At 45.9% G+C, this 10,799-nt stretch overlaps 4 protein-coding genes across 4 annotated transcripts; 3 read left to right on the top strand and 1 right to left on the bottom strand.

The window, feature by feature from the left end:
- Positions 1-176: 176 nt before the first annotated feature.
- On the top strand, positions 177-1,507 carry F5147DRAFT_661612 (uncharacterized protein; the record flags this gene model as incomplete). The annotated part of the gene is made up of 6 exons (XM_041434722.1): positions 177-601; positions 655-707; positions 754-930; positions 982-1,131; positions 1,208-1,383; positions 1,441-1,507. Coding segments are annotated over 6 exons (1,048 nt in total), but the record flags the coding sequence as incomplete, so codon positions are not given.
- Positions 1,508-2,688: 1,181 nt separating this feature from the next.
- F5147DRAFT_661611 (uncharacterized protein) lies at positions 2,689-3,897 on the top strand (the record flags this gene model as incomplete). The annotated part of the gene is made up of 7 exons (XM_041434721.1): positions 2,689-2,736; positions 2,785-2,802; positions 2,857-3,121; positions 3,174-3,230; positions 3,384-3,424; positions 3,473-3,746; positions 3,830-3,897. The coding sequence occupies 7 exons, from the start codon at positions 2,689-2,691 to the stop codon at positions 3,895-3,897; spliced, it is 771 nt and encodes a 256-aa protein (XP_041284076.1).
- A 1,253-nt stretch (positions 3,898-5,150) lies between these two features.
- Positions 5,151-7,103, top strand: F5147DRAFT_661610 (uncharacterized protein; the record flags this gene model as incomplete). The annotated part of the gene is made up of 11 exons (XM_041434720.1): positions 5,151-5,205; positions 5,271-5,483; positions 5,527-5,561; positions 5,605-5,689; positions 5,716-5,876; positions 5,936-6,265; positions 6,345-6,494; positions 6,559-6,741; positions 6,784-6,798; positions 6,820-6,889; positions 6,967-7,103. 11 exons carry the CDS (start codon positions 5,151-5,153, stop codon positions 7,101-7,103), a joined length of 1,434 nt encoding a protein of 477 aa, XP_041284075.1.
- Positions 7,104-9,270: 2,167 nt separating this feature from the next.
- Positions 9,271-10,532, bottom strand: F5147DRAFT_842980 (uncharacterized protein; the record flags this gene model as incomplete). The annotated part of the gene is made up of 3 exons (XM_041444428.1): positions 9,978-10,532; positions 9,571-9,928; positions 9,271-9,520 (listed from the first exon to the last, which is right to left on the bottom strand). Exons 1-3 carry the CDS (start codon positions 10,486-10,488, stop codon positions 9,271-9,273), a joined length of 1,119 nt encoding a protein of 372 aa, XP_041284074.1. The 5' UTR covers positions 10,489-10,532.
- Between the last annotated feature and the right edge of the window lie 267 nt (positions 10,533-10,799).

Here is a 10,799-nt window from a genome sequence, read left to right as displayed (position 1 = left end):
CCTGCAGGATATGACCCTCTTCTCTATGTGGAACTACCTCTTCTCGATTTCCCACCTGTCCCGCCGATGTCGAATGCTATGTTTGATCTGACACAGACGGGTTTGATCCCACTGAGCTTGGTGCCTCGTTTGGAATCCTCTGTGTGAATTCCCGCACCTAATCGTTTCTGTTACAGCCCTATTGCAACCACATCTCGCACGTACAGTCATGCTGTCCCCTCTTCTTCAGAGTCTGGTCTAGTCGGACCTGGCTCAATCCTCGGCTCTTCCATCCTGGAGAGTTCCTATATGGGCTCCTCCGCATATCCGGAACACGGAGGCGACGCTAGTACTGATGCGTCCAGTCCCATCACAAAACCAACTCGTGCCAAGAAAGCCGAGAAAGTAATGTTACAATATATCAACTCTAAGTACCCAAAGTGGGCAAGCGCTCTTGGCAACCTTCGGTCCATGATACAAGTCGCCATGTGCCATGGAGATACTGACAATCTTTTTCTACTCATCATGGCAGAATATGCTTCTGAGCGAAAGGCACTGATAGAGTCTATCTGGCCCCAAGCTCTCATTTGTTGTAATCTGCAGCCGACAGACTTGGAACCGGGTGGGTAGCTCAATTCTTCTGAATCCTTACAAACATGCTAATTTCTCGTGTAGTACTCGCTATACCAACCAAAAATATCATGTCTGAAGCGGAAATCTTGGCTCTTGTTCGTATTATTCTTGTTTTCTCCTACTCGACTCATCCCAGAACAGGGCGATCCTTGGTTTAGCCTTTGGATGTATGACAACAAGCGTCACGCGCATGATTCAATGATGATCAATTGTACTGGCTTTGACCTCAAGTATATCTTTGGGGTTGCCCTGCATGATAAGGCCATTTCCCTCACACTGAAGCTGATGCGCCTGCGGGCAAATTGTTTACCACTCGCTGTAAGCATTCTGAATTGGTTTTGTTGCTCAGCCTCTTATCTTGGCATGCAGGAGAATGGTTTGGTGTGGTTCCTCGAGAACCAGATCACACAAGAGTTGGTCTATCATATGATCTTCCGGAATAACAATATACCAGGCCATCGTGTCTCTCTTGCTGATCTGGATCCCGTGTCCTTTAGGAACGCAGCACACCCACCCATAGTGACCTTATCCTTAGTGGTGACCTCTTTCAGTTACTTTTACTCTACGTGCTGTTTTTATTTACTGATTTCATCAGTGTTACGAGGTCCTGTTGGACTACATTGACAGTGAGGCCGAAGACTCTCATAAGCTCATACCTCCGAATGAGATGTTTCTGCAGATATGCGAGATACTTCCTGTACTATTCAATCAATCTGATGACCCCGACCATGTGTCGTTCGTCATTGCTATGAAAGTGTTATGTACTCTCAAGTGAGTTTACATAGATGCGATATCTGCGCTGCTAGCTGATAAGAATGCAATGTGCAGGAAGGGCAATGTCCAACGGGTAAAACGGACCAGGCAAAAGGCAAAAAAAGCAAGTGTGGTTACCTAATTAATGTTACAGTCACATGTCGTCTACGAGGAGAGTTTTTGAAATGCACATTGTTTTCCGTTGGAAAGCCTTTGTGATTTTCCTATTCACTACTGCAGCTAGGATGCCACTCATCTTACGTGGCAATACAATATATATCCATCTCAGGTAAGCGACAATACTGTCAATATTCAGGCTCATCTGTGTTTCTTAAGGGTTTCAAGAATTTACTTCGCCTTGAGGGCTTTTTTAATTTCACCGATGGCACGCGATGGTGTTCCTAAACTGGAAATATGGTAGTCTAAGTGGGGACCTGGACTCGGCTGTATTCAAAACGTGTGTGAATTAAGTCATTCGTTATAGTCATTGTTGGATCTAATATTTTTATAGTTTGATTGCCAGCAATGCGCCTGTTACGACAAACGGTCGTGTGCGACTAGGATAATCTAACAGCGACAACCACGACAGTGGTACCGAGTGCTGAGAGTCGTCGGCCTTTACAGACAAGCAAAGGTTGCGTACTCGAACGTAGCTTGTGGTGGTTAACGAGGGGTTACGCTGAGATGATAGCAGGTTTACAGACAGTGAGAGGCGTCACTGAAGGTACGAGTCGATGTCGAGCAGGTAGCTTTAGCGGGACAAGGAGTTCAAGGGTAAACCTAGTAAGATTAAAGTAAGGAACGTCTACTGTTAATCTTCGACCTTATATAAGGCTACTCTTCGTATCTAAGCTCAGCCTAAAGCTGGGTTCTAATCTGCTTATCTACATGAGTCAGAGATAGCGTCCATGAGGCGGGCTTCTATCGTAGATAGGATCCACGTGAGGCATCCTTCTATCAGTACATGAGGCAAGCACGAGGCTTGCCTTCTATCTTGATAACATAAATAGGTCTTCTAGACCTATGTCGTCATGTGTCGTCACGTGCGGTCCAGACCGCTTATCTAAGCTGGCAGTTGCCGCTTATCATCTATCAGTCATCTATCGTCGTCATCGTCATCTGTCATCACAGAGCTGGTGAGACTCCGGTATCGTCTATAGCCGTGCGGTTGGCAGAGGGCTGTCTGCTGGCGGGGGACTCGTGCCATGTTACTGTAACAGCGCCATAGCTCTGCCATTGCTCCCAAACTAACTCTATAGGTTGTGTCAGCATTAAATCATCGTGTGGATATCCCCATTTTTTTTTCTGCTCAGAGTTTTCAACATGTCAAATATTGTTCTTTCCGCATCTGACGCAGCTCTGAACATTGATGTTCTTGGTATTATACACAATTAGAGCGACCTTGTATGTTGGCTCCAGATGAAGGGACGTGAAAGTGTCAGTGCACTTGCATATCGTTTTCATAGCATTCTCTCATGACTTTATATTCAGCTCCTGGACTCACTCTTTACCACAGCTTCAGTGCTGTTTGGATTAGTTGATCCTCTTGATATTAAGGCTCTTATTGAAGTGAGCCTAAAGGAGGACGCGACGCAAACTGGCCTCCAGCAAGAAGAAGAAAGTTGCTTGGAATACCTCAAGCGAGGAGGGCGTTTTTTGATGGAGGAGAGAATGGATCAGGCACAACTAGAAGTCTCATTGTTCAGTAACGCTATAGCAAATTTGTGTGAAGAGCTGAATGGTAGATGTCACCCAAGTGAGCTACGTTGTTTGAAGGATCGTATAACGACACTCTAAATTATTCATAGCTCCATCTAGTGTTAATCCAGAGAAACTGGTCACACCTAACGCTGTCCGGCATGCAGGTCCATGCCAAGCGTCCACCTTAGTCAATTTTGATTACTTCCAACCTATGAAGGCCATCCAAGAAAAATGTTATGCATGGCTCCGCACGTCATCGCAGTCTCAGGATACCACACAAAATTCTAATGCCAGCTGAATACTTCTTGATTTCCCAGTAACTCCACAATACCCCTGTCCTCATGACCATGTCCAAAGGGTAGGTGCTATTTATATTACAAGGGCCCAGTATTCTGACGCCGTACAGCCCAATGATCAGCTTATTCCCCTACCTCGTGTGATGAAAGCTTGGGTTAATAACTTCACATATTGTGCATTTACGAGCGCCTCATTGGCGGAAGCCAATGGGCCTTTACGCTTCGACCACGGCAACAGCTTCACAACAAAAAAGCTTAAATCCTTAGAGGTGCTCAAGTCTGATTTTCAGGTTCTGGACTTGAAGAAGCAACGCGCACAGTCTGAAGTTGACATGTTGTCTGAAGCCATCGCGCGCATCGCCAAGTTCCACAGCGATAATGATGGTGAGCATGCAGCTTCTTCAAGCTTCCTCGCACTGAGATGATTGTAGGCTGGGCTTCTGAAAGTGATGACACTGATGATTCAGATTTTTATCACATTGGGTTTGATGATTGCATGTCAACCTCGTCTATGTCTTCCGGTTCATCCCCGTGATACTTACTTGGAGTTGTACCCTGGGTTGTAGTAGGGTCATACGGCTTTCACACTTTACATTGATCTCATGCGAGTTAGTTGTACAATGGTCCTCATTTATGTTATTTCTGTTCTTTTCTATCACTATGGTCACCAATTAGGATCTATCCGCATGAAATGTCAGTAAAGCTCTTCAGCCTTAAATACCTCTAATAACCAGCGAATATACACACTTGTTCACCCTACCTCCGAGTCATCGCTAGCAGGTGTCCAAATATGGAGACACGTGTTTTGGTATTCAGGTAAGAACCACACGCGCGAGGGAGTGATACCTCGGGACTTCGACAAGACCAGTTTACTCATTCCTGTTCGTACTACAACACTCATACTTACAGTTGTGCTACCATGTACTGCCACCAATAAAATGAAAACAAACTTATATCTCACTTGTATGGTACTCTAATAATATTGATCAGCTAGTTTGTATGGAAGGTTCGATTGTCATGCTGTTGTGCCATTCAAAAAACATATCAATATTATATCTCCTTCGCATGGCCATATCTTCTTTCGTATATGTGTGACAACATAATACTATCAAAGCTGAGCATATAATAATGCGTTTTCAGGCCAGCTAAATATAATGAGTGGAAGGTTTAGTCATCACACTGCTGTCAGCCTATAATACATGCATCAAAAGTATATCTCCCTTGTATAATTATATCTTCTGTCATACGTGTGATACTATCATCCATTTCAAAAGCTTAGCATATAACTATGCATTTTGAGGCCAGTCAAATATAATGGTTGGAAGGTTTTGTTGTCACACTGCTGTTGGCCTTATAATACATGCACCAAAATTATATCTCCCTTATATAATCATATCTTCGTGATGATATCATCCATTTCTTAAAGCTTAGCATACAATTATATGTTTTGAGGCCAGCCAATTATAATGGTTGGAAGGTTCTGTTGTCACATTGCTGTCAACTTATAATACAAGCATCGAAATTATATCTTCCTTACATAATCATATTCTCTGTTGTACATGTGATAATGCCATATATTTCAAAAACTTAGCATATAATTATGTGTTTTGAGGCCAGCCAATTATAATGGTTCGAAGGTTCTGTTATCACACTGCTGTCAGCCTATAATGCACATATCAGAATTATATCACCCTTGTAAAATCATATCTCATGTTGTATATGTGTGACACCATGATAAAGATATCTAAAATTAAAGCTAGATGTATAATAATGTTTTTTGTTTGTCACATGCATCTAGTCATAACAGATTCAGGCCAATTTCCTGATGCACAAGCAGGCATGAGTGCATGAGTAGGCTACTAGTACATTCTTGTTCATTTTGATAGATAGTGACCTGATTTTATGCAGGAGCCCAACCGCTGGCTCGAGTGCCCAAAAAACATGGTGCCGCACAGCTCTTTGACTCCGAGTCAGATGATTTTGGGCCTGAGGGAAGTGACGGGGGCTTGTCTGATTCGGATAGTAGTGGAGCTCAGTCAGATGTCAACCCTGAGGAGTCGGATGACGGTATTCTGGGACTCGACCCGAAGAAACTAAAGGCCATGCTGGACTATGAAGTATGTGAGATTGTCATCTATAATTTCAATGACATTGCTTGACTCAGCTCATAGCGGCCTCAATTTGCTGGACATGAAAACGGTACATTCTTTGTTGAACTACTAACTACCTGGTACTCATGTAGCATCAGCAGGGATCTGTCCGAGTCAAACAAACAGTGTCCCATTCAAGTCGCAATCTCGTGCAAATAGCTCTGCCTCGTCAATCAGGTCAGTCACAAGTGCTCTGCTGTCAGATGATGATGCCCTCGCTGAGGAGCACATCACCATCAATCCTGAGGTCGAGGAGACAAACAAGTCTGTGCCCCACTACCGTGTTTCAAACCATAATGGTTTGAGTAAGATGGTCAAAGGGGCATTGAGAGGAGGGAAACAGCTTCAGAAGCAAGAGCAAGAGGTGCGATGGCCTGCTGTTTGGTGATGGCCCATATTCACTGACTGTACTGATTTATTTAGAGACCAACTTGGCAGTCACCCAAGGACTCCATTGATGATACAATCAGTGAAGGACCACCTGCTGTTCGCTCTCGTGAGGATGACTGGCCCGTGGCTTGTCGCATTGTGTATAGTGGTTCAGGCAAGGTAAATCTGACAGAGCAACAACCTCACATTCAAGAGATGCTCCGGGCAGCCATTACCTCCCTTCATGAACACATCCTGTTCGAAAACTCATATCCAGAATTACAGCAACAGAGAAAACTCATGGCCAACATCCTTATGTCATGTACCAAAGACGGAGAAGACTTTGACGCTGTGAGGAATCGCCTAGCGAAGGACTCGAAGTATGTGCGTGCGTTATCTACAGTGGTATGTAGTGGTTATGTTTTGTTTCATATTGCTGACTGCACTCTTACCTGCATTACAGCCTGAAGGCCGGATTGGCAGCATCCGTGGGAACATCAGAAAGGCTGCGCAAGCACATGTTGCCACCCACTATGGTCTGACCAAAGGAGCTGATGAGCAAGTCTCACACCTTCTCAAAAACAACACCTACATATATCCGGTGAATGCAAAGGTCCATACTACCCTTGTCTTATGTTCTGTCATTGGTCTAATGCCGATTTTGTGATATATTGCAGGGGGATCTTGTCCGCATGAAGCCATCTCAAGCTCCTGCGATTTTGGACACCATCGAGGATGCATTCTTCAACGACGAGCTGGGTGCAGGAGTGAAGTGGCATGACCATTTGACATCCATACTCGATGACCATCCAGAGGAAGTGGAGCTGCCTGTTGCAATGGTGGCTCTCGCTAGCACTGTGGTGAGTCAATATCTGTGGTTATATTATATACACTACTAATAGATGACACAACTCAAGGTATGCTCAGTTATTATGCAGTACTCCTCCGAGAAATATGACCGTGACTTCAACTCGGACATATATGGGGGGATTTATAGAAAGTTGGTCAGTGTGTTGAATGCCATCTTCCAGACCAGTCAGCAGAAGTTTCATGTGCTCATGCACTCGTTATATAAATCCGTCTAGTGAGTTCTAACATGGTCGACAGCAGAATTTGTCTGACAGCGGTATGGTATTATAGTGGATCAAAGCGCAAGGCAGATGAACCTAGCACCATGGAGACACTCATGTTTCTCAATATTGAAGATATGGCAGATGAATGATAGATATAGTGCACTGTTTGTAGATTTGATATTCAATGGATTTTTTTTGTTTTAATGTGATTGAATTGGAAGAACTGCCTGAAAATACTTCGCGGATTGGCAAGAACTGCCACAAAATACTGTTCTGATTGTCGTGAATTGAGATCCTATTTTCGACAATTTGAAAGGGACTCAACTAATTGATCAAATCATCTAATCTGTTATGCTGACCATCGGTCGGCGTGTGCGAACTAGGATAGGTCTTCTTAGCGATGGCTCGAGTGAGCCTACTGAAGCTAAGGGTGGTTCTCGGCTTGACGGAACGTCAAGGGGTTCCTCCGGTGATCTCAGTAAGACGGCGCTCGTCGAGATACAGGGCTAGCGGATACGGCTAAGAAGCGGGGAGCGACTTAGAAGTGCGGTCTTAGGCAGCTGAGCTGGGAGGCTTAGCTGAACAAGTTCTGGGATGAACCTAGTAGATTAAAGTAAAGTCTAAGTACAATAATCTGTCTTCTTATAGGGTCTAACTACAAGTGTTCAAGCTCAGCAGTCTGTATCTATAGTATATCTATGGATCTATGATAACAAGACATGAGGTCAGATAAGGTACATGAGGCTTAACCTCTGATCAAGCATGCAGCGCCAAGTGCGACTGCGCATAAGTACATGAGGCGCCAAGGGCGCTCTGGATCTTCATGAAGCGACATGTGGTATACATGCGCTGATCTAGGGTGACCATGAGGCGTACAGCCTCCATGGATCAGGTACAAGGCCGTCTAGGCCAGGGGCGATGTTACAGCGCCAGGGGCGGTGTCACAGCGGTCCAGACCGCTGTCTTTCTAAGTGCAGGCGGCGTGCCACCACGTCGGGAGTCTAGCAGAGCGGGGGCTGGCGTAGGTAGAGCTGGGGCTCCTGTAGGTGTTACGGATGCCTGTAACATAATCCATGAATTTCTCGCAGATTGGCTTGAATTCAATCTCATTGGATCCAATTTGACAAGGAGGTTTTTCCTGATGTAAGGAGAGCTATCATACATTTAGCACAGAGTTCGCATAGACCCAGTATCAGTAGCTCATACTACTACTACTACTAGTGACAACGGAGACGATGATCTTGAATCCATGTACAATCATTACAAAGTTTTACAACAGTCGTCGCCGCTGATTATAAACGGCCCTAGTCTAGGGTTCGGAATGAGTTTTCGCATTCCAAACCCTAGACTAGTAGTGGCTCTAAACAATAAACTCAATATAATACCATTATTTCCAACCATTTAACAATTATGACGCTACCGCATTATTAGATTTACATTCTACTATGGATAACTTTGTTCCACCAATCGCGTTGCTCCATCACTAGCGCCGTAAGCTCACCGTAAGCATCAAACTTCTTTCTGACAAGCGAGATTTCAAGGTCTTTTGCTGATGTAGTAAAGGAATCGAGCGCTCGCTGGGAAAAGACCACCGCAGTGCAGTGCACTCGATGCGAAGGACTGGCGCAGTTGCCAGTCCGTCCAAAGAACTCTTAATCAGTCGAAATCTGTCTACCAAAGTCTCTTCCGTCATCCGCATTCCCCTTCAGCACTCGGAGTAGTACACGTTGTATCAGCTCTACATGGGAAAAATATATCATTTGTTGTAGGAATATCGACCAAGGGATGCCTTTATCTTGGTAAGAATAATAATATGGATAGAGTGGGAATGTGCGTGTAAGTCAACCTAGTCCTGACATTGCGTGAAGCCGTTCGAAATGCGTAGATTCTGTGTGGGTATTGTCACGTAAATGAACGCACGAATTTGAGATGTCACGAAGGGCTTAAGCGAAAGGGGGATACCGTAACATTGTTTGGTGCATGGAACAGAACGAAGAATGCGTAAAAACCGTGAGATGCGTGTCATATGCGTGTTTGGCCGTGAGTGTGGGAGTCAAATGTGAATGGCAGGGGTATATTATGATATCGTGGATATGATTGGGATGAGGAGAGCGCGCATGCACCCCGCTGCCCAGTCGTGGCGATGGCCATGATCTAGTCACCTGGTAGCTCCTTCTATCAGAACGATCGACCAGCGGATTCGAATAGATGCGATTACGACGGGATAGCCTGCGCGTTTATGCCTGATATAGATATTGGAATGGTGGATAACGATACTGCATGGCAAGCCTCCTTTCAAGTGGTGGGGATCCTCCATTAGTCCAAGTGAGTCAACAAAAAAGTAGTAATGTCCAATATATAATCCCAGAGGTGGACGGTCTCCGCGGCCCCATTTTGTGGGATCAGTGCATCATCTGGGCTCGTTTCGGGATGAGTTTGGGATCTGCCTTCCTGGAGGGCAGCAGAGGAATCCGAGGGATAATGACGAGTGGGGTTCGATGGAGTACTGCGTGATGGTGGTGCCCGGCTAGTTCCGATGGAAGATGTAATAGGCGTCGACGAAAGGCTAGAAAAAATTTGAGGATACCATTTCCCAAACCAAACACTAGCACATACAGAGGAACACGTGTATCTTGGTGTAGGCTAGCCTGACTGTTCATGACGAATGAAGACGAACGAAGTCGCCCACCCCGCACGTTAGAGAACGTGGCGAGATTATGAGGCGCAAGTTCAATCGGAGAGTTCCATCCAACATCTGAGCGAACTCTTGGAAGATCGCCTTGACGTTTGGGCAGTAAGCGCATTAAGATGAAGAGGCGTTCAAAGGGTCCGTTTGGCAGCAGGCGGATGAGCGCGCCGAGGGGGATGGATACGAAGCCAAGGGCGATTGAGATGCCCCATTCACGACCTCCGATACGCGTCACCTGGAATGCGGTGCCTCCGATGAACACGATGACCACTTGCACAGCGATCTCTGCAAACCAGCCGTGAGGGTAGTCCAGACATAACACGACTCGACTCACCGATGAGGGTAATAGCCATGAAGCACCGATTGTTGAGCATGCCTTCAAAGATGTTGAGCTTCCGATCCAGCCTTCGCGCATTCACCGAATTGAATATCTGAGCAAAAACAAAGGCATTGAAGACCAGCGTCTGTACAATGGTGTTATTCCCCGACGTCTCCGCAAAGCCCAAAATCTGGATGCCAAGGAAGTGGAATAGCAGGATGACGGTGATCTGGTAGACGGACTGCAACAAAATCTGCTTGTACATATCCACAGTGAAAAGCGGTGCCGTCTGCTTATCAGGCATCCGGCCCAGTAGCGCCGGCGATGCAGGGTCCGTGGCAAGCGCAAGTGCAGCGAACGTGTCCATGATGATATTGATCCACAACAGTTGAATAGGGGATAACGCCAACGTTTTGGAACTAGGAGCGATGGCGGTTACGGAAGTGATCACCACAGCAGTAACGTTGATGGAGATTTGGAACTGTAGGAGTTCCGGACTGCGTCGTTCACGCAACGACCCCCACATGATCGCCTTGACGATGGAAGAAAAGTTGTCGTCCGTCAGAATGAATGTCGGACGCCTCTTTGGCTGCTTCTGTCCCTGCTATGCCCATGGAGAATCCTATGTGCGCCTTCTTGAGAGCGGGCTCGTCATCATGTCATCGCCAGTGACGGCAACGATCTTCCCGAGCACACGAAGCTTCTCCACTAGCATCTTCTTGTCTTCAGGCGAAGAACGCGCGAGGACCTGGACCGTGGAACGATCTCGAGCATCTGGGATTCGTCGAGCTGGCGAAAGACGGGTCCTTCCATAATCATATACCGCCAGCCGTGTAT

Source organism: Suillus discolor (assembly GCF_016758755.1).
Source record: "Suillus discolor strain FC423 chromosome Unknown F5147scaffold_643, whole genome shotgun sequence".
NCBI lineage: Eukaryota > Fungi > Basidiomycota > Agaricomycetes > Boletales > Suillaceae > Suillus > Suillus discolor.
Note: the sequence above shows the minus strand (reverse complement) of the source record. Positions and strands in the feature narration are given on the sequence as shown.